General features: G+C 48.1%; 1 protein-coding gene across 2 annotated transcripts in view; it reads right to left on the bottom strand.

The window, feature by feature from the left end:
- The window catches only part of HCN4 (hyperpolarization activated cyclic nucleotide gated potassium channel 4), a 151,109-nt gene continuing 128,453 nt past the window's right edge, over positions 1-22,656 (bottom strand). For both annotated transcript variants that reach the window (XM_060755260.2, XM_067471409.1), the window contains 4 exons: positions 9,672-9,818; positions 7,744-7,984; positions 5,811-5,975; positions 1-1,726 (listed from right to left, as the gene is read on the bottom strand). In XM_060755260.2, coding sequence (XP_060611243.2) covers positions 156-1,726; positions 5,811-5,975; positions 7,744-7,984; positions 9,672-9,818 — 2,124 coding nt within the window. In that variant the 3' untranslated portion in view covers positions 1-155. The remainder of the gene's footprint in view (positions 1,727-5,810; positions 5,976-7,743; positions 7,985-9,671; positions 9,819-22,656) is intronic.

Here is a 22,656-nt window from a genome sequence, read left to right as displayed (position 1 = left end):
AAAGAAGAAACAAATCAAACAAACTTCTAATCATAGCTTTAACTCGAAGGAAAGAAAGCCAAAAGAAGGAAACGGCGTCTTGTGGGATCTGCACGAAATCCAAGTGCCTCTTCTGGATCATGAGGCCAAACTGAGGGGGAGAGGGGTAGAGTTCCTCACAAATTTGAGGGGAGTTTGGATCGGACGGATTCCCGTTCCCCAGTCAGCCCTATGGACCCTTTCCTCCCGTCGGAAGCAGTCAGAGACGGAGAAATGGCGCACGTGGCCTCAAACGTAGGCGGGTGAGGCAGAGAACCTGAGGACATCTGGCGTGGTAGAGTCACTCGCCCTGGCACAGAGCTATATGGCTTCCCTAGAGGTATGGTCCATCCTCCTCCTAATCCTCCTCCTGCTCCTCTTCCTCCTCCTCCAGAGAAAGACGAGAAACTAGAAACAGACTCTCGGGAGGAGTGAAGAGAGCCATGGCTTAAAGTCAGAGCCGCTTCGTGGGGTAGAGAGGGCTGGGAAGCGGAAATCAGCTTGAGGTCCTGGGTCAATCGTCCCGGAGGAAGCGAAGGGCTACTCCTAGGCTGGAGGACCTGCTGAGGTGGGCTGGAGGCCTGAGGCATCAGCAGGGATCCGTGGGAGCCCAGTGACCCCGGAGGGCTGTACTGGAAAGTCCTGGGGACAGGGCTGTGACGGGGAGGGCTAAGGCCTGAAGGTGGGTATGACGGAGGGGCGACCGCGGGAGACGTAGACCGTTCCTGGTGCAACTGAGCAACCGTCGAAGGTCCTAATGCACTTGGCTGGGTTTGGCACAAGGCCGACGAGGGGCTTCCAGAGGCCTGTGCCAGCTGGCTTAAGCTAGAGGAGGGAGGACTGGAGGAGGGGGGTAAGGGGAAGGGGCTCATCCCTGCAAACGCTCCAGTTCTTGAGGGCTGCTGGGGCTGGCCCACTTGGAGAGGCTGGCACGTGGGCTGCAAGTGGCGGAGGGGGCTACTGGGTGAATTGGAAGATTGCTGGGGAAAGGAGGCCAAGGGGGGGCTAGTGGGGGCTTTCTGGAAGGGGCCAAAGCCACTGCTTGACAGGTTGCTATCAAGGGCGTGTTGTGGAGCACTCCCTTCAGGTGGATCGGAAGGCCCCAGCTGTGGTTGGCTCAGTCCTACTGAGGATGGACTTCCCACGGGTTGCGGTGCTGAGCTAGTCGAAGGGGAACCAGCCGAGGCCCGGTGAAATTGGCCCAAGCCAGCGGAGGCAGTGAACCCGGCCAGCTGCTGGATCTGGAAAGAGGAGGACGAAAGGGTCTCGGCTCCTGGCGTGGGCTGCTGGGACGGCGTGCTCAACGGGGAACCCAGGGCGGAGGGCCCACCGGACGACACCAAAGAGTGGAGCCTCCTCAGGCGCCTTGGAGTCTGGTTCTGCGCTTGCCCCAGAGAACCCAACATGGAGACCGGAGGGCGGAAAATGGCAGTAGGAAGGCGGGGGTGGTGGGTCAGGGCTATTGCTACGGAGGTGGTGGCTGCCGCCGCTTGCAACGGAGCCCGGATGAGGGGCGTCCAGATGACGGGTGTCGAGGCCGATGCCGCAGCTGCTGCTGCCGCCGCCGCAGCTTGCACATTATGTGCACAGTGGGCCATCTCTCGGTCGTGCTGCACAATTTGTTGGATGATCTCGTTCTCTTGGTAGTTGAAGACCCCTGAGTTGAGATCATGCTGGACTTTATGGAGCAGGATGGAGTTCTTCTTTCCTGTGAAACAAGGAGACAGAGGTTAAGAGCTGCCATGAGGATCAATCAGAATAGTGCACACATGGATTAGTTAAATTTCCAAAACACATTTTTCCCAAAGTGGTTCAAAATTCAGTTTCCCATGGCTGAGTGGGGATTTGCACGCTGGTCTCCCATTGTCACAAAATTGTGAACATCCTGTGGCTCCTCCACAGTGACTTGATGGCAACAGTTTTGGACAGCAGTGGCTCCCAAAGTGACCCGTTTAAGGTGGAATCGGGTGTCAAATAAGGTTTTCTTCTTGTTTCAACCTGTTTTTCCAACTTCATCGCTATGATACTTCATCTTGTTGATGGGAATTTTCCCACTGGATGGAAATCATCTATCAGACAGAAGGCAACCTATTTAACCTCAGCAGACTGAAGCCAAAACCAAGGTCACTACAACATTTGTTATAGAACTCCAATATGCTGATGATAACATAGTCTGTGCACATTCAGAGGAAGACCTACAAGAAAACTAAAGTGTTCTTCCAGCAGTCACCAGCCAATCCCTCCGCATTGCCAGAAATACATCTTAATGGTGTAATGTTAGAAAATGTTTACTATTTCTGTTACCTTGGCATTGCCACGCAATCACATTTGTCTGCTTGTCTTTTGCCCACCAAGGAATGGGAAAAGACTTTTCCCCACTCATATCTACCAGAAGGGAAATACTCCGAGGACAAAAAAAAATCTAGTACTGTATCCCCTTCGTTCCTAACTTGCCTTTGACTCCTTTGGATGCATCCGCTCTGGCTTATAAGCACTGAAATTATGGACGCATGGAAAAGGAAAGAGAAAGAAAGCAATTTGGGAAGAAGAGTACAGTCAGCTACAATTGGATTCAGATAAGAAACAAGGGGTTCTGAGGCAGAAAGAAATGTGATTCCCTCCCCGTTTCTCTCCAGGGAATGAGGAGAGATCCGTTCTCCATAACCATTGTATCCACTAATCAAATTTCAAGCTTTTTTTGCTTGTTAGCATTTTGCAGAGGCGTGAGCCAGTCATTAACGTTCCCATTGTGCCCCATGTTCTTCTGATCGCCTCTCTCCATCTCTGGGTCTGCATTTTGGCTTCCCTGAGAGAATTCAGGCAGCTCCCAGGCCTTCCTTTCATTGGTATTCTTGTACTAGCTGTTCCCGCCACGCGTTGCTGTGGCCAACCTTCCCTCCCTCTTTCTCTCCTTCTTTCCCTCCTTCCCTCCCTCCCTCCTTTTTCTTCCTTCTTTCTCTCCTTCCTTCCTTCTCTACCTCATTTTTCCTTTTCTTTTCCTTCTCCTTTCTCCCCTTCCTTCCTTCACTACCTCTTTCCTTCCTTCCTTTGCTTTTTGCTTCCATCCTTCCTTCTCTCTTTCCTTTTTTCCTTCCCTCTCTCTTTCTCCCCTTTCTCTACCTCTTTCCTTCCTTCCTTTGCTTTTTGGCTTCCATCCTTCCTTCTCTCTTTCATTCTTCCCTTCCCTCCCGCTTTCTCTCTTTCTTTCTCCCCTTCCTTCACTCCCTCCCTCCTTCCTTTTCTTTTTTATTTCCTTCTCTCCTTCCTTCTCTATTTCTTTTTTTCCTTCCCCCTTTTCTTTTCCTTCCCCTTCCTTCCTTCCTTCCTTCCTTCCTTCCTTCCTTCCTTCCTTCCTTCCTTCCTTCCTTCCTTCCTTCCTTCCTTCCTTCTGTCTTTCCTTCTTTCTTTCCCTCCCACTTTCTCTCCTTTCTTCCTTCTCTACCTCTTTCCTTCTTTCACATTTTGCTTCCATCCTTCCTTCTCTCTTTCCTTCTTTCCTTCCTCTTTCTCTCCTTTCTTCCTTCTCTACTTCTTCCCTTTCTTCCTTTGCATTTTGCTTCCATCCTTCCTTCTGTCTTTCCTTCTTTCTTTACCTCCCACTTTCTCTCCTTTCTTCCTTCTCTACCTCTTTCCTTTCTTCTTATGCATTTTGCTTCCATCCTTACTGCTGTCTTTCCTTCTTTCTTTACCTCCCACTTTCTCTCCTTTCTTCCTTCTCTACCTCTTTCTTTATTTCACTTTTTGCTTCCATCCTTCCTTCTCTCTTTCTTTCTTTCCTTCCTCTTTCTCTCCTTTCTTCCTTCTCTACTTCTTTCCTTCTTTCACTTTTTGCTTCCATCCTTCCTTCACTCCTTCCTTCTTTCCTTCCTCTTCCTCTCCTTTCTTCCTTCTCTACCTCTTTCCTTCTTTCACTTTTTGCTTCCATCCTTCCTTCTCTCTTTCCTTCTTTCCTTCCTCTTTCACTCCTTTCTTCCTTCTCTACCTCTTTTCTTCCTTCCTTCACTTTTTTCTTTTTTCTTTCTTTTTTTCCTTTATACTCTACCTTCCCTTTTTTCTGTTTTGTCATTTAGCTTTTGGGGTTTTTTACATCCTCTGGGTTGGTTTTTTTTGGGTGGGGATTATGAGTGATGGTCACTCATTGGTCTGTTAGGAGTATAGTGTCCAAATTTGGTGTCAATTCATCCAGTGGTTTTTGAGTTATGTTAATCCCACAAACGAACATGACATTTTTATTTATATAGATTTTTCCTGGCAGCTCTCGACTCGGAACAGGAATGGCTCTGTAGTTCTCAACTGGCGACGGGGCATGAAAGCATCTCAAAGGCAGAATTCAAAAGCGGCGAATCCCTTTGGACCCAGCGTGGGCCAGAACAGCATCCGCGCCTTACGTTCTGCCATGAATTTCTAAATTCACCCATGAAGGACCAAAGAGTAATGCCACACTCGAGGGAAAACATTCTGACTCACGGAAATATTAAGAAGCTGCCGAGTGGTCAAGCTCTTGGGAATTTCGAGACAAAGCAAATTAAGCGTTTGGACCCTATCGTCAAGTCACGGATGCTCTCTACCAATAATTATAACAATATGACATAAAAGGAAAAGGTGCACATTTTACATGGTGCTCAGTTGATAATTTTCCATTATGGCTCAATGAATACTTGGCTCTCCTCTTTGCAGGAGTCGACCGGATACCATGCAGCTGCAGACAAATCTACAGAGAGACCATCAAACACAGCAGCATTGTCCAACTGTGTCCAATTCTGGGTACCACCACTGAAGGGAGATGTTGACTCTAAGCTGGAATGTATCCAGAGGAGGGTGACTCAAATGATCAAGGGTCTGGAGAACAAACCCTATGAGGAGCGGCTTAAAGAGCTGGGCATTTTTAGCCTGAAGAAGAGAATGCTGAGAGGAGACAGGATGAGGGCCATGCATAAATATGTGAGAGGAAGTCCTAGGGAGGAGGGAGCAAGCTTCCTTTCTGCTGCTCTGGAGACTAGGACGCAATGGAACAATGACTTCAAACTACAAGAAAGGAGATTCCAGCTAAACATTAGGGAAAACTTCCTGACTGTGAGAGCTGTTCAGCAGTGGAACTCTCTGCCCCGGAGTGTGGTGGAGGCTCCTTCTTTGGAGGCTTTGAAACAGAGGCTGGATGGTCATCTGTTGGGGGTGCTTCGAATGCGATTTTCCTGCTTCTTGGCAGAATGGGGCTGGACTGGATGGCCCACAATCAAGGCACTCCTAACAGATGGCCATCCAGTCTCTGTTTAAAAGCCTCCAAAGATGAAGCCTCCACCACACTCCAGGGCAGGGAGTTCCACTGCTGAACAGCTCTCATAGTCAGGAAGTTCTTCCTCATGTTCAGGTGGAATCTCCTTTCTTGTAGTTTGAGGCCATTCTTCCATTGCGTCCTAGTCTCCAGGGCAGCAGAAAACAAGCTTGCTCCCTCCTCCCTATGACTTCCCCTCACATATTTATACACGGTTATCATGTCTCCTCTCAGCCCTTTCTCCTTCAGGCTAAACATGTCCAGCTCTTTAAGCCACTCCTCATAGGGCTTGTTCTCCAGACCCTCAATCATAGGGTCTGGACAACATATTCATTTTCAATCTCTGTGTTCTTTAATGCAAAAGCTTTTATCAAATCGAACAGTTGCACAGCAGGGGTGAAAAAAGGAATGGAAACTTGCTACTTAAAAAGTCTAATGTGAAATTCCTTAAGATGATGGTTTTGCCCTCCAGCCTGGTGAGACCCTTGCAAAGGAATAATCCCACTGCCCACTTACTTACCTATTCGGTCCAGTCTGTCCAGCGCCACCGTCTCAAAGGCCCTCCTCATCATGGGATACTCCTCCAGCACCTCATTGAAGTTGTCCACCGAGAGGGAATAGAGGCGGCAGTACGTGTCGGCTCTCACGCTGGCCGTGCGCCGGCCTCGAGTCAGCAGGCAGATTTCTGGAAGGGAAAAGGAAGGGCTTGAAGCATTGTGACCGCAGAGAGAAAGCCCTTGCCAAATCACAATGGGGGCCTCTACACCAGGCATGGGCAAACTTCCTAACTTGGGGGCCACATGGTGGGCCAGAGTAGGGTGGACAGCCTGGGAGGGAGGGGGTTCTCCCCAAGCCCCCTCCCTGTCCTTTCCATTGCGTCCTAGTCTCCAGGGCAACAGAAAACAAACTTGCTCCCTTCTCCTTTCAAAGCCTCCAAAGGAGGAGCCTCCTGGGGCAGGGAGTTCCACTGCTGAACAGTTTTCACAGTTCTTCCTCATGTTCAGGTGGAGTCTCCTTTCCTGTAGTTTGAAGCAATTGGGTTGTTTTTAGGGCTATATTTATTTATTTATTATTTGAACTTATATGCCGCCACTCCCCTGGGGCTCGGAGCGGCTTACAAGAATGGCTAAAATCTAACAAAATTTAAAAACAATTTAAAACAATTTAAAAACAGCAATATCAAACATTAAAAGCCTGTCGAAACAGGTATGTCTTGCATGCCCTGCGGAAAGCTGATAAGTCCCGCAAGGCACTTATCAGCTTTCCGCAGGTGGCAGAGTGGCAGAGTGGCCCGGAGTGATGGTGCCACTGCTGTAAAGGCTCTGCGTCTGGTTGCTGTTAGACGCAAGGTCTTGACACTGGAAATTTGAAATAGATCTTGGTCCTCAGAATGGAGGGATCTCTGGGGTTGGTAGGGGGTGAGGCGGTCCCTCAGGTACATCGGCCCCAGACCCTGCAAGGCCTTAAAGGTGAGTACCATCACTTTGAAAGTGATCTGGTGCTCAATTGGTAACCAATGCAGCTGCAGTAAGATTGGAGTGATGTGGCATCTCATCGGAGTTCCCGCAAGAAGCCGGGCAGCTGCGTTTTGTACCAGAGGAAGGCCAATGTAGAGGGCGTTACAGTAGTCCAGTCTAGAGATGACCGTAGCCTGGATCACCGTAGCTAGGTCGTCCCTGGACAGGGAGGGGGCCAGCCATCTAGCCTGCCGCAGGTGAAAAAAGGTGGTTCTGCTAACAGCGGAGACCTGGGCCTCCATCATCAGCAGAGGGTCCAAAAGGAATCCCAGACTCTTGACCAATGATGATGGGCATAGCGCCTCGCCATCCAGGGTAGGCAGCTGGATATCCCCACTACCCGGTCGACCCAGCCATAAGATCTCCGTCTTTGCTGGATTCACCCTCAACCTGCTGGCACGCAGTCATCCAGTAACGGCCTCGAGGCACTAATGGAAATAATCGGGTACAGAGTCCGGTCGGCCTTCCATCTTCAGCACCAGCTGAGTGTCATCGGCGTACTGATAACACTCCAGCCCAAAACCTTGGACCAGCTGAGCAAGTGGTTGCATGTAGATGTTAAACAACAGAGGGGAGAGAATGGCCCCCTGAGGAACCCCACAAGGACCTCACTACCTCTGAGGATGCTTGCCATAGATGCAGGCGAAACGTCAGGAGAAATGCCTCTATATAGACTGAGAAACCTACAACCCAGCGATTCCAGCCATGAAAGCCTTCGACAAGACGTAGTCCGGATTTATTTTGAGCAAGGGTGCCATAGCTTTCCTCTGAAGCTGGATGTGATTTGCCTCAGCCGGTTTCCATGGGCTGAGCTGGGATTTGAACCCTGGCCTCCCATAGCCCCAGCCCAGCACTCAAACCATAACTCAGACTGATTCTACACTGTGTCTTGCTAACCCTCTTGTAGAGGAGAACACCATGGAATGGCCTACTTACCTCCAAAGTAGGAGCCATCTGCCAGCTTGGTCTCTTTGTTGCCTTTGGTGAGCACGCTGACCACCCCGTGTTGGATGAAATACATCTTCTTCCCAATGGTCCCTTCCCGGATGATGTAGTCAGCGGGCTGGAACACCTCGAAACGCAGCTTGGTCAGCATGGAGGTGACAAAATTGGGGTCTGCGTTTGCAAACAGAGGCATGGAGGCCACGAGCTTCCGGCAGTTGAAGTTGATGATCTCCTGCGGGAGAAAAGAATCATAGAATCCAAGAGTTGGAAGAGACCTCCAGTCTAAACCCATTCTGCCAAGAAGCAGAAAAATCGCATTCAAAGTGCCCCCAACAGATGGCCAGCCAACCTCTGTTTAAAAGCCTCAAAAGAAGGAGCCTCCATCATACTCTGAGGCAGAGAGTTCCACTGCTGAACAGCTCTAGAATCTTAGAATCCTAGAGTTGGAAGAGACCTCATGGGCCATCCCGTCCAACCCCATTCTGCCAAGAAGCAGGAATATTGCATTCAAAGCGCCCCCAACAGATGGCCATCCAGCCTCTGTTTCAAAGCCTCCAAAGAAGGAGCCTCCACCACACTCTGAGGCAGAGAGTTCCACTGCTGAACAGCTTTAGAATCTTAGAATCCTATAGTTGGAAGAGACCTCATGGGCCATCCAGTCCAACCCCATTCTGCCAAGAAGCAGGAATATTACATTCAAAGCACTCTCGGCAGATGGCCATCCAGCCTCTGTTTAAAAGCCTCCAAAGAAGGAGCCTCCACCGCAATCAGGGGCAGAGTTCCACTGCTGAACAGCTCTAGAATCTTAGAATTCTAGAGTTCGAAGAGACCTAGTGGGTCATCCAGTCCAACCCCATTCTGCCAAGAAGCAGGAGAATTGCATTCAAAGCACCCCCAACAGATGGCCATCCAGCCTCTGCTTAAAAGCCTTCAAAGAAGGAGCCTCCACTGCACTCAGGGGCAGAGAGTTCCACTGCTGAACAGCTCTCACAGTTAGGAAGCTCTTCCTAATGTTCAGGTGGAATCTCCTTTCTTTTAGTTTGAAGCCATTGTTTCACATTCTTCCTAATGTCCTTTCCTGTATTTTGAAGCCATTGCTCCATTGCATCCTAGTCTCCAGGGCAGCAGAAAGGAAGCTTTATTCTTTATTTACTGCCCTTCTCAGCCCTTAGGCGACTCAGGGCGGTTTACAATGGCAACACTTTGATGCCCCAAAACTCCATAATACATCTAAAAACATTAACACATAATGTAAAACCATAACAAGAAAACGAAAAACATACATCACTTGCGTCTCCTAATAAAAACATTGTCCTATCTGGTCGTCCAGTCGTTCCAATTCCTATTTCTTTTACCTTGCATTTTCAAACGTTTGCTCAAACAACCAAGTATTGAGTCTCTTCCTAAATGTTAAGAGGGAGAGGGAGATCTAATGTCTCCAGGAAGGGCATTCCATAGCCGAGGGGACACCACTGAGAAGGCCTTGTCTCTCATCCCCACCAACCATGTTTGTGATGCAGGTGGGATTGAGAGCAGGGCCACCCCTTCTCCTTCTCACATACTTATACATGGCTATCATGTCTCCTCTCCGCCTTCTCTTCTACAGGCTAAACATGCCCAGTTCTTTAAGCCGCTCCTCATAGGGCTTGTTCTCAAGATCGTTGGCCATTTGAGCCCCCCTCGTCTGGACACATTCCAGCTTAGAGTCAACATCTCCCTTTAGTTGCGGTGCCTCAGATTGGACCCAGTGTGCTCCAGGTGTGGTCTAACCAAGACAGGATCCAGGAGCCCATTCAATTTCACTCTCATTCAATAATATTGAGGATAAGCAGTCAGCAAACACACCATCAGTTGAATATAGGATAGATCAAGTTAGGATTCCTTGAAGGATCTGCCTGCCCCATTCCAGCATTGCTCACCTCTCTCAAGGGTTCGCTCAGTTCTCCCAGGATGCTCTCCTCATCAAACATCTTGCCCTGGTAGCGGTGCTCATAGTAATCGTGGATCCTCTGACGCATCTCCGCCGGAAGCTTGTGGAAGGACATGTACTGCTCCACTTGCTTGTACTACATAGGAAGAAAACGGAAAACATTAAAGCGTCTCAATTGCGATAAAATGCGCAACACCCATGAACCTGAATGCTATACACTCAGCCCTCCATAGATTCAGGGGAGAGTTCTTGCTCCATCCATGTTCAATGTTTACACAAATGACCAGTCACTGCCAGAAGGGACAGAGAGTTTCATCTATGCTGACGATCGTGCCATCACCGCTCAAGCAAGGAGCTTTGAGATGGTTGAACAGACGCGCTCCGAAGCTTTAGGTGCTTTTACTGCCTATTTCAGGGAAAACCAGCTGATTCCTAATCCATCTAAAAACACAGACATGTGCTTTTCATCTTAAGAACAGACAAGCATTTTGAGCTTTGAGGATGACCTGGGAAGGAATCCCACTGGAGCATTGCAGCACACCCAAATACCTGGTAGTTACCATGGAGCTTTCTCTGACCTACAAGAAGCACTGCCTGAATATCAAGCAAAAAGTGGATCAGAAACAATATCATATGAAAGCTGACTGGCACAACCTGGGGATCACAACCAGACACAGTGAAGGCATCTGCCCTTGTGCTACGCTACTCTGCTGTTGAGTATGCATGTCCAGTGTGGAACACATCTCACCACAGTAAAACAGTGGATGTGGCTCTTAATGAGACATGCCACATTATCACGAGTGTCTGCGCCCTACACCACTGGAGAAATTACACTGCTTAGCCGGTATTGCACCACCTGACATCCGCCGGGAAGTAGCAGCCAATAGTGAAAGGACCAAGGCAGAGACATCTCCAGCTCATCCCCTGTTTGGGTATCAGCCAGTACATCAACAACTTAAATCAAGAAATAGTTTTCTAAGATCTACAGAGAGACTCGCTGGAACACCTCAGCAAGCGAGAGTCCAAAAGTGGCAGGCTCAAACCCAGAACCTCAATCAATGGCTGATGCCAAATGAAAGACTCCCCCCCCCTCCCCCCGGGCACACAGGAAACTGGGCGACCTGGAAAGCACTGAACAGACTGCACTCTGGCACCACAAGATGCAGAACCGGCTGGCCACACAGTGTAGTCCACAACAATGCAACCCAAGCCCTGGCACATGCACAATGGAGGGCTTTCTCACAGCCACACCAGAGGCACTCCAAGTAGCCAGTTACTGGTCAAAGGACATTTAGTATAATGCCAAGTTTGCAAACTTTGTGTGTGTGTGTGTGTTTTCTTTTTGAGAGAGGGAGGGAAGGAAGGAAGGGAGGAAGGAAGGAAGGAAGGAAGGAAGGAAGGAAGGAAGGAAGGAAGGAAGGAAGGAGAGAAGGAAGGAGGGAATCAAAGGAAGGAAAGAGTAAAGAAGGAAGAAAAGAGAAAGAGAGGGGAAAGAAAAAGGGGGGAAGGCAGGAAAGAGGTAGAAAAGGAAGGTAGGAAAGAGAGAAGGAAGGAAGGAAGGAGAGAAGGAAAGAAGGCAAAAAAGAGGGATGGAGGGAAGGAAGGAAAGAGAGAAGGAAGGATGGAACCAAAATGCAAAGGAAGGAAGGAGGTAGAGAAGGAAGAAAGGAGAGAAAGAGAAGGGAAAGAAAAATGGGTGAAGGAAGGACAGAGCAAGGGAAAGAAGGAGAGAAAGAAAGTAGGAGAGAAAGAGGGAGGGAGGGAAGGAAAGAGAGAAGGAAAGATGGAACCAAAAAGCAAAGGAAGGAAGGAAAGAGGTAGAGAAGGAAGAAAGGAGAGAAAGAGAAGGGAAAGAAAAATGGGTGAACGAAGGATAGAGCAAGGGAGAGAAAGAAAGAAAGAAAGAAAGAAAGAAAGAAAGAAAGGAGAGAAAGAGGGAGGGAAAGTTGGCCACAGCAATGCATGGCGGGTACAGCTTGTCTTATATAAAAAAAGAAGGAAATGGATACCAATTCTTGGCTCTTAAAGGGACAGCTTGGCATCTAGTATTGTGGCTAATTATGGCCAAGTTGGAAAAAATACATGAGTAGGACTAAATGAGAAACTGGAAGGCTGGATGGCCATTTGTGGGGGTGCTTTGAATGTGATTTCCCTGCTTCTTGGCTGAATGGGGTTGGACTGGATGGCCCATGGGGTCTCTTCCAACTCTAGGATTCTAGGATTAGTCTTGTTATTCAAGATCATTATCCTTTGGGGGGGGGGGGGAATAAAAGGGAGCACACTGTATAGTCACACTGCAAATAGCTTAATGGGCTGCTTTTTACAAAATTGCCCAGAGCAATGATTATTTTTTTTAAAAAACACACTGTAACCAGGAATGGCAATACCTTTTAGCTCTGGGTCCTGACCTGCTTTGACTCCTCTTGACCCTGCCCTACTTTCCCCCCCAAATGAGACCTCCGGACACTGCAGAATTTCTAAAAAGAGAGAACCCCCCAAGTCTCAAAGATACCCAGATGCCATGACCTTAAAGCACTTCTTTCCCACAGTATTGGGGTGGGAGGAGAGCTATAATTGTTCAGTGGTGCAGGAGAAGCACTTTGCACATGCCCAAGGGTGCCCAGGCAGCACACAGCTCTGTATGACTAATTAAGAAGGCTGCCAAAGAAAAGACTCATTAGAATTGACGAAGCTTATGACTGGGTTGGCTCGTGGCCCAAGGCTGAACCCTCGAGATCAAGGGAAGAGGATCTATCCTGGCGCAAAGGAAGCCCTGGGACTTTAGCATTATGTCTTCCATTGCGATAAAGACTCGATGGGCAGAGCTTGGAAAAGTTCCTGTTTTGGTCTAAAGCAGCGTTATTCAACCTGGAGGTTGAGAACCCGGGGGGGGGGGGGGGGCAACGACACAGAGGGGTCACCAAAAACCATCAGAAAACACAGTGTTTTCTGGGTATTTCAGGCTGTATGGACATGTTACAGAAGCATTCTGGAACCTCACAACCTCTGAGGATGCTTGCCATAGATGCAGGCAAAACGTCAGGAGAGAATGCTTCTGGAACATGGCCAGACAGCCTGAAAAACCCACCACAACCCAGTGATTCCAGCCATGAAAGCCTTCGACAATACAATGTTGGTCATGCGGGTTCTGTGTGGGAAGTTTGGCCCAATGCTCTAGTTGGTGGGGTTCAGAATGATTTTTTTATTGTAGCTGAACTATAATTCCCAGCAACTACAACTCCTAAATATCAAGGTCTATTTTCCCCAAACTCCACCAGTGTTCACATTTGGGCATGTTGAGCATTTGTGCCAAATTTGGTCCAGATTCATCATTGTTTGAGTCCACAGCACTCTCTGGATGTAGGTGAACTACAACTCCCAAACTCAAGGTGAATGCGCACAAAATCCTTCCAGTATTTTCTGTTGGTCATGAGAGTTCTGTGTGCCAAGTTTAGTTCAATTCCATTGTTGGTGGAGTTCAGAATGCTCTTTGATTGTAGGTGAATTATAAATCCCAGCAACTACAACTCCCAACAGTCAAGGTCTATTTTCCCCAAACTCCACCAATTGGGCATGTTGAGTATTCGTGGCAAGTTTGGTCCAGATCCAACATTGTTTGAGTCCTCAGTGCTCTCTGGATGTAGGTGAACTATAACTCCAAAACTCAAGATCAATGTCCACCAAACCCTTCCATTATTTTCTGTTGGTCTTGGGAGTCCTGTGTGCCAAGTTTGGTTCAATTCCATCATTGGTGGAGTTCAGAATGCTCTTTGATTGGAGGTGAACTATAAATTCCAGCAACTACAACTCCCAAATGACAAAATCATGCCCCTCCCCATCCCCACCTGTATTCAAATGTGGGTATATCAGGTATTTGTGCCCAATTTGGTCCAGTGAATGAAAATACATCCTGCATATCAGACATTTGCAAAATGAGAGTTATGAAGTAGCAACGAAAATAATGTGATGGTTGGGAGTCACCACAACATGAGGAACTGCATTAAGGGGTCGCGGCATTAGGAAGGTTGAGAAACTCTGGTCTCCAGTTTCCCAGCAAAACCATTAGCGTTTCACAGTTTCTAACTGGGACTCATGTAGCCAAGCCACATCCACATCTGCTTAAGATGATAAGTCCCATAAACAAAGAAGGAGACACAAGCTAAGAGAGGATGCAGCAATTTGCTTTTGCCTCAGCTTACTGGGAAGGGTGCATTTTTACCCTTTCTCTCCTTTGCCAAATGAACTGGTGTTGGCACACTGGAAATACAGCTTATTTCAAGGGCAGGGAACCTGTTTGGAACACAAAGGGCCACATTTATTTCTAAACGTTTATGGGGTCCACCTTTGATGAGTGGGGCCAAAGGTATAAGGACAGGCTCCTTCATACTAGCATGCTATAGCTCAACACTCTTGATATTTGCATTAATAACTATTTATCTGGTCAGGATCTGGCCATAATTAAGTGATTTGGGTACAAACAGGACAAAAAAGCAAAAAGGACTATGGGTTTGAGTTGAGGGTTGTGAATGTTCATTATCCCTGCAGCATAGATGTGGGGGCATGAGACCCTCCAGAGCAGGTTTGGGCAAACCCAGGTCTGGGGGTGGATGCGGCCCCTTGGGTCTTTTCTCAGCCCCTCCTCTCTATCACCATCCTATCCTTCCTTCTCTCTTTCCTTCCTCCTTCCACCCTTACCTCCCTTCTTTACCTCCCTCTTTCACCTTCCTTCCTTCCCTTCCACCCTTTCATCCTTTCTTCCTTCTCTTTTTCCTCTTTCCTTTCCTCCTTCCTCTCCCTCCTTCCTTCCTTCCATCTGTCTTTCCTTCCTTCTCCCTTCCCTCCCTCTCTCCCTCTTTCTCCTTCCATCCTTCCTTTCCACCCTTCCACCCTTTCTTCCTTCTCTTTTTCCTCCTTCCTTTCCTCCTTCCTCTCCCTCCTTCCTTCCTTCCATCCGTCTTTCCTTCCTTCTCCCTTCCCTCCCTCTCTTCCTCTTTCTCCTTCCATCCTTCCTTTCCACCTTTTCATCCTTTCTTCCTTCTCTTTTTCCTCCTTCCTTTCCTCCTTCCTCTCCCTCCTTCCTTCCTTCCATCGTCTTTCCTTCCTTCTCCCTTCCCTCCCTCTCTCCCTCTTTCTCCTTCCTTCCATCCTTCCTTTCCACCCTTTCATCCTTTCTTCCTTCTCTTTTTCCTCCCTCCTTTCCTCCTTCCTCTCCCTCCCTCCTTCCTTCCATCCGTCTTTCCTTCCTTCTCCCTTCCCTCCCTCTCTCCCTCTTTCTCCTTCCATCCTTCCTTTCCACCTTTTCATCCTTTCTTCCTTCTCTTTTTCCTCCTTCCTTTCCTCCTTCCTCTCCCTCCTTCCTTCCATCCGTCTTTCCTTCCTTCTCCCTTCCCTCCCTCTCTCCCTCTTTCTCCTTCCATCCTTCCTTTCAACCCTTTCACCCTTCTTCCTTCTCTTTTTCCTCCTTCCTTTCCTCCTTCCTCTCCCTCCTTCCTTCCATCCGTCTTTCCTTCCTTCTCCCTTCCCTCTCTCTCTCCCTCTTTCTCCTTTCATCCTTCCTTTCCACCCTTTCATCCTTTCCTCCTTCCTTTCCTCCTTCCTCTCCCTCCTTCCTTCCATCCGTCTTCCCTTCCTTCTCCCTTCCCTCCCTCTCTCCCTCTTTCTCCTTCCATCCTTCCTTTCAACCCTTTCATCCTTTCTTCCTTCTCTTTTTCCTCCTTCCTTTCCTCCTTCCTCTCCCTCCTTCCTTCCATCCGTCTTTCCTTCCTTCTCCCTTCCCTCTCTCTCTCCCTCTTTCTCCTTCCATCCTTCCTTTCCACCCTTTCATCCTTTCTTCCTTTTCATTTTCCTTCCTTTCCTCCTTCCTCTCCTTCCTTCCTTCCATCCGTCTTTCCTTCCTTCTCCCTTCCCTCCCTCTCTCCCTCTTTCTCCTTCCATCCTTCCTTTCCACCCTTTCATCCTTTCTTCCTTCTCTTTTTCCTCCTTCCTTTCCTCCTTCCTTCCTTCCATCCGTCTTTCCTTCCTTCTCCCTTCCCTCCCTCTCTCCCTCTTTCTCCTTCCATCTTTCCCTTCCACCCTTTCATCCTTTCTTCCTTCTCTTTTTCCTCCTTCCTTTCCTCCTTCCTCTCCCTCCTTCCTTCCTTCCATCCGTCTTTCCTTCCTTCTCCCTTCCCTCCCTCTCTCCCTCTTTCTCCTTCCATTCTTCCTTTCCAACCTTTCATCCTTTCTTCCTTCTCTTTTTCCTCCTTCCTTTCCTCCTCTCTCTCCCTCCCTCCTTCCTTCCTTCCTTCCATCCGTCTTTCCTTCCTTCTCCCTTCCCTCCCTCTCTCCCTCTTTCTCCTTCCATCCTTCCATCCCACCCTTTCATCCTTTCTTCTTTTTCTTTTTCCTTCCTTTCCTCCTTCCTCTCCTTCCTTCCTTCCATCCGTCTTTCCTTCCTTCTCCCTTCCCTCCCTCTCTCCCTCTTTCTCCTTCCATCCTTCCTTTCCACCCTTTCACCCTTTCTTCCTGGAGAGTGTCATAGGAGGCTTGGAGTGTTATGGAGTCTCTTTCTCTGGAGGCTTTTCCTTGGAGGCTGTCTATTGGGGGTGCTTTGATTGTGCCTTCTTGCATTGCACAGGGTTGGACTGGATGGCCCTTGGGGGCTCTTCCAGCTTTAGAATTCTACATCAGGAATAGGCAGTATGGAGTCTCATGAATACACTTTTTCTCTCCCGTCCACCATCTCATCCTGACCAAGGCCAACCCTTTTAGGATCCAAATGTTTCCTGTCTTTCCTTCACTTTCTGCCTCTGAAAGAGAAGAGGAGGGGAGGAAAGGGCAGGGAGGGGGCTTGGGGAGAACCCCCTCCCTTCCAGCCCGGCCACCCCGCTCCAGCCCTCCATGTGGGCTCAGAGTTAGAATGCTTGCCCATGCTTGCTCCAGTTCAGCTTGGATTCCCAGCATCCCCAGCCAATATCACCAATGGCCATGCCTTGGGTCCTAGGTCTGAAATATCAAGCCTACTGTATTTCCCAAGTGAACACAAAGCTGGAACGAGCTCTGAAACTGAGCAGAAAGGCACACAGGCAATAAAACATGATTTTGGCCAAGGGATGGTCCAAGTCCCAGCACTGCTTTTAGTCCAACCTCTCACAGAAGTGGCCGAGATAAATATTATGACCCCAAAGTGATCGGAGCTGAAGTCTAGCAACATCTGCGAAACCCACCCGCCCTCCATCCTTACATAATTCCCAATGCCTATTATGCACAGTACTCTGCAAACAGAGCTCTTGCTCATCTGCAGGAGGGATGGCCCACCCTGGCAATGCCTTGCATGCTAACCGCTCCACAGGGGCAGCGATCAGGGAGAAGAGCATAACGTATGCACAGATGCCAAGGGGATGCGGGTTGGGTTTCCTGGAATTTCACTGCCATTTGTCTCCAGCTGCTGACAGAGGAGAGGGCTGGAAATATTCATGAATGCTAATGGCAAGGCCTGAAATTCAGACGTTCCCCCGCCTTCCGACTTGAATCCAAGCAGTGGGAAATCTGCTCCACGGCTGCTTATGGGCAGATGGGTGGGAATGTTTGTTTCTCTCTGAGCATATTTGCTCCCAGGCGGATGAAATCTATTGGGGCTGTATGCTGACGGAGATGGAGCCCAAACTCAATGTGTATTCCCTTCCTAACACACACTGGCTCTCTCTCTTACACACATACGATGAATACTTGTCTATAAAAGATAAAGGTTTTTCCTGTACATTAAGGCAATCATCTCCATTTCTAACCTGAAGAGCCGGCGTTGTCCACAGACACCTCCAAGGTCATGTGGCCACCATGACTGCATGGAGGACTGGTGCCTTCCTGCCAAAGCAGTACCTATCGATGTATTCACATTTGCATGTTTTTGAACTGCTAGGTTGGCAGAAGCTGGGGCTAACAGTGGGAGCTAACCCTGCTCCCCAGATTTGAACTGTCAACTTTCAATCAGCAAGTTCAGCAGCTCAGCAGTTTAACCTGCTGTGCTACTGGAGGTCCTGATCAGGAAGTAACTCTTAGAAAATACCATAATCGAAGAGCCGGCATTGTCCATAGACACCACCAAGGTCATGTGGCCAGCATGACTGCTACCTTCCCGCAGGAGCGGTAACTATTGATCTACTCACTTTTGCATGTTTTTGAACTGCTAGGTTGACAGAAGCTAGGGCTAACAGCGGGAGCTCACCCTGCTCCCTGGATTCAAACCACTGACCTTTTGGTCAGCAAGTTCAACAGCTCAGCGGTTTAACCTGTTGCACCACCGGAGCTCCTGATCAGGAAGTAACTCTTAGATAATGCAAAATCGAAGAGCCGGCATCGTCCATAGACACCGCCAAGGTTATGTGGCTGGCACGACTGCATGAAATACTGTTACTTTACCTTCATTACTTTCACTACGGTGGCTCCAAGCATCTACATCACCCCAATAAGAATGACCATCAACATATGCATAGGTCATAACAATATGCATCATTTTCTCCTTTAACGTTTCCTGGACTTCTACCCTCATATCTACAGTACCTTCAATTGCACACTATTAACATTGCCATCTTATTTATTTATTTTGAATATTTGTACTCCACCCTTCTCAACCCCCTGGGGGGGGGGGGGACACTCAGGACGGATTCCAATTTGATGCCTCAATAGTAAAAACAAACAGTCAACAATTATACATAGTTAAAAACATTAAAACAATGCAATTAAAATCTGCTAGGAATTATCACTCTGGTGGCCATTTTTAGCCAAAAACTGTGGTTGAATGCTCCCTCAACTTATCCATAATCCATTTCCAAGCCATTGACAACATTATTATTGTCATTATCCGCTTAATTGCCCAAAGGCCTGGTCCCACATCCATGTTTTTAACTTGGGGAGGGATAAAGATGACCTAATTTCCTCGGGGAGTGAATTCCACAGGCAGGGAGCCACCACCAAGAAGGCCCCGTCCCTTGTCCCTGCCAAGCACGTTTGCGACAGAGACGGGGCCGAGAGCAGGGCCTCCCCAGAAGAGCTTAAACTCCGAGGTGGGATGTAGGAGGAGATACATTCGGACAGGTACGCTGGACCGGAGCCGTATAGGCATTACTGGCCACCTACTTATACTTATGCATTAGTGTCCACCTACTTATGCAGTTGAGTTGGGCCTGAAAGTAAAACAACATACCACATCTATCATGTCAGCTAGAAAACCAACAGTTAGGGCAGGTGAACTGACTGTTTTTCCATCTCGCCTCTGAATTTCAGGAAGCAGAGAATTGAAATGCCATAAAAATACAAATCAACCCCTGGAGCGGAGACTGCACTGGATTGAACCTTGTACCTGCAAAGCACCATTTTCCCCCTCTTTGATGCCTCTTATCTCAAGCAGGTTGGCAGGCTCCTGCAGATGCTCAAATGAGGAATGACAGCACGGACCCGTGCGCGCTTCCCTCTCCAAAGCGCCAAGCCCCCCCGGAGTCTTAAGAACTTCACAAACATTTATTTTGCATTGACAACAGGTTCCAAAGCACCCTTGGCAAAGCAAAACGGCCCAGTGGTGAGGGCATCCACAGGGAGAAAAAGATGTCGTTTGAGAGTAAAGAATCAGAAAATTGAGATATATAAGGCACTCTGTGTTATTCATTGCAGACCGAACTTCTGAGGGCAATTTGTTATCAGGGATCTTCAGCCTGGGGTGGGTCAGGACACGGTCCAGGGTGACTCCCAGGTATTTGGGTGCGCTGCAATGCTCCAGTGGGATTCCTTCCCAGGTCATCCTCAAAGCTTGGGATGCTTGTCTGTTCTTAAGGTGAAAGGCACATGTCTGTGTTTTAGATGGGTTAGGGATCAGCTGGTTTCCCCTGTAGTATGCGGTAAGGGCACCTAGAGATTCGGAGACCATTGCAGCACACCCAAATACCTGGGAGTCACCCTGGACCGTGCCCTGACCTACAAGAAGCACTGCCTGAGTATCAAGCAAAAAGTGGGCGCTAGAAAAAATATCATACGAAAGCTGACTGGCACAACCTGGGGATCACGACCAGACACAGTGAAGACATCTGCCCTTGTGCTATGCTACTCTGCTGCTGAGTATGCATGCCCAGTGTGGAACACATCTCACCACAGTAAAACAGTGGATGTGGCTCTTAATGAGACATGCCGCATTATCATGGGGTGTCTGTGCCATACACCACTAGAGAAATTACACTGTTTAATCGGTATTGCACCACCTGACATCCGCTGGGAAGTAGCAGCCAATATTGAAAGGACCAAGTCAGAGACATCTCCAGCTCATCCCTTGTTTGGGTATCAGCCAGCACATCAATGACTTAAATCACGAAATAGTTTTCTAAGATCTACAGAGACACGCACTGGAACACCTCAGCAAGCGAGAGTCCAAAAGTGGCAGGCTCAAACCCAGAACCTCAACCAATGGCTGACACCAAATGAGAGACTCCCCCCTGGGCACACAGAAGACTGGGTACACAGAAAACTGGGCGACTTGGAAGGTGCTGAACAGACTTCCAACAGAAGTTGACCATCAAATCAGTTTGGAGGACCAAGAAAATGGCCCCCACACATTCTAAGAGGTGTCCTCTCTAAGGCAGAAGCACAAATGTAGAAGGACGACTGTATTGATCTCAGTGAACTTGGGGCGCATCTACACCAGAGTTTCCCAACCTGGGGGTCAAAACACCTGGGGGGGACACAAAGGGGGTGTCAGAAGGGTAGCCAAAGACCACCAGAAAACACAGTATTTTCCATTGGTCATGGGGGTTCTGTGTGGGAAGTTTGCCCCAATTCTGTCATTGGTGGGTTCAGAATGCTCTTTGATTGCAAGTGAACTATAAATCCCAGCAACTACAACTCCCAAATGTCAATGTCAATTTTCCCCAAACTCCACCAGTGTTCACAATTGGGCATATTGAGTATTTGTTCCAAGTCTGGTCCAGAGCCATTGTTTGAGTCCACAGTGCTCTCTGGATGTAGGTGAACTACAACTCCAAAACTGAAGGTCAAGCCTACCAAACCCAGTATTTTCTGTTGGTCATGAGAGTTCTGTGTGTGAAGTTTGGTTCAGTTCCATCCTTGGTGGCATTCAGAATGCTCTTTGATTGTAGGTGAACTATAAATCCCAGCAACTACAACTCCCAAATGTAATGGTCTTCGCATTTGGGCAGATGTGAGTATTCGTGCCAAGTTTGGTCCAGATCCATCATTGTTTGAGTCCACAGTGCTCTCTAGATGTAGATGAACGACAACTCCAAAACTCAAGGTCAATGCCCACCAAACCCTCCCAGTGTTTTCTTGTGGTCATGGGAGTTCTGTGTGCCAAGTTTGGTTCAATTCCATTGTTGGTGGAGTTCAGAATGCTCTTTGATTGTAGGTGAACTATAAATCCCAACACCTACAACTTCCAAATGACACAATCAATCCTCCCCAACCCCACCAAATTTGGGCGTATTAAGTATTTGTGCCAAACTTGATCCAGTGAATGAAAATCCATCCTGCCTATCAGATATTTACATTACTATTCACAACAGTAGCAAAATGACATTTATGGAGTAGCAACAAAAATAGTGTTATGGTTGGGGGTCACCACAACATGAGGAACTGTATTAAGGGTTGCGGCATTAGGAAGGTTGAGAAACACTGTTCTAGGACTTCCAACCCTAGTCGATTGCTGTGCAAACTACTGGGTAGCCATTGTGGACTCTTCCAACTCCATGATTCTATGGCTGGATGATAACTTCCAACAGAATCATAGAATCCTAGAGTTGGAAAAGAACTTGTGGGGCATCCAGTCCAACCCCAATCTGCCAAGAAGTGGGAAAATTGCATTCAAAGCACCCCCGGCAGATGGTCATCCAGCCTCTGTTTCAAAGCCTCCAAAGGAGGAGCCTCCACTCCTGGGGCAGAGAGTTCCACTGCTGAACAGCTCTCACAGTCAGGAAGTTCTTCCTAATGTTCAGGTGGAATCTCTACCTGATCATTAGGAAGCTGACCACAGAATCAGTTTGGAGGACCTAGAAAATGCCCTCCAAACATTCTAAGAGGTCTCCTGTCTAAGGTATTTTCTCAATTCTCCAGTGAAACTCTGTGATACGTTTCTGCCAGCGGTTGACCAGGATGGGTCCTTGTATATATCCATGGATGGGCTGGAAAATAACAATTGTAATTACTGATACTGGCAAGAAACACACAAAAAACAGCAAAACAACAGAGGGAAAACAAGCAGGGACATCTAATCACCTCTCAACAAAAGATTGCTCCAGACACTGCCAGGCTATCAAATGCTAATCAAGGTAGTCAGTTGAAACATTATTATTATTATTATTATTATTATTATTATTATTATTAACTTTACTTGTACCCCGCTAACATCTCCCGCAGGACTCGATGCGGCTTACAAAGGCCAAGGTCTCAATAAAAACAACAGCATAACAATATACATAACATTTCATGCAAATCAAAATGTTAAGCAATAACAGTAAACAACAAGACAATACACCATAACATGATAAAACGAGGGCTGGGCCAAATGTAATGGGTACAGATTAAAAAGTGCTGAGTATAACAAGTGAAAAAAGGGTAAGTGCAATGTGCAGACAGTCTTAAATCTTTACTAAAGTGCTTCTTGGACATATTGCTGGAGTTTCCTATTCTGGAAAGGCACACCGGAACAGCCAGGTCTTCAAACTCTTCCTAAAGACTGCCAGTGTAGGGGCTTGTCTGATGTCCTTGGGGAGGGTATTCCAAAGTCGGGGGCTACCACAGAAAAGGCCCTGTCCCTCGTCCCCACCAGACGCGCCTGCGACGCAGGTGGGATCGCGAGCAGGGCCTCTCCAGATGAGACATTCACACCGAGCTCCAGCAGACAAGAATCCTTTGTCCCACCCTGGTCTTTCCACAGATATATAAACCCCTTTTCCTAGTTCCAACAGACCTCACAACCTCTAAGGATGCTTGCCATAGAT

This window comes from Anolis sagrei, chromosome 9, assembly GCF_037176765.1.
Source record: "Anolis sagrei isolate rAnoSag1 chromosome 9, rAnoSag1.mat, whole genome shotgun sequence".
Classification (NCBI taxonomy): Eukaryota; Metazoa; Chordata; class Lepidosauria; order Squamata; family Dactyloidae; genus Anolis; species Anolis sagrei.
This window is presented reverse-complemented; position numbering and strand designations above follow the sequence as displayed.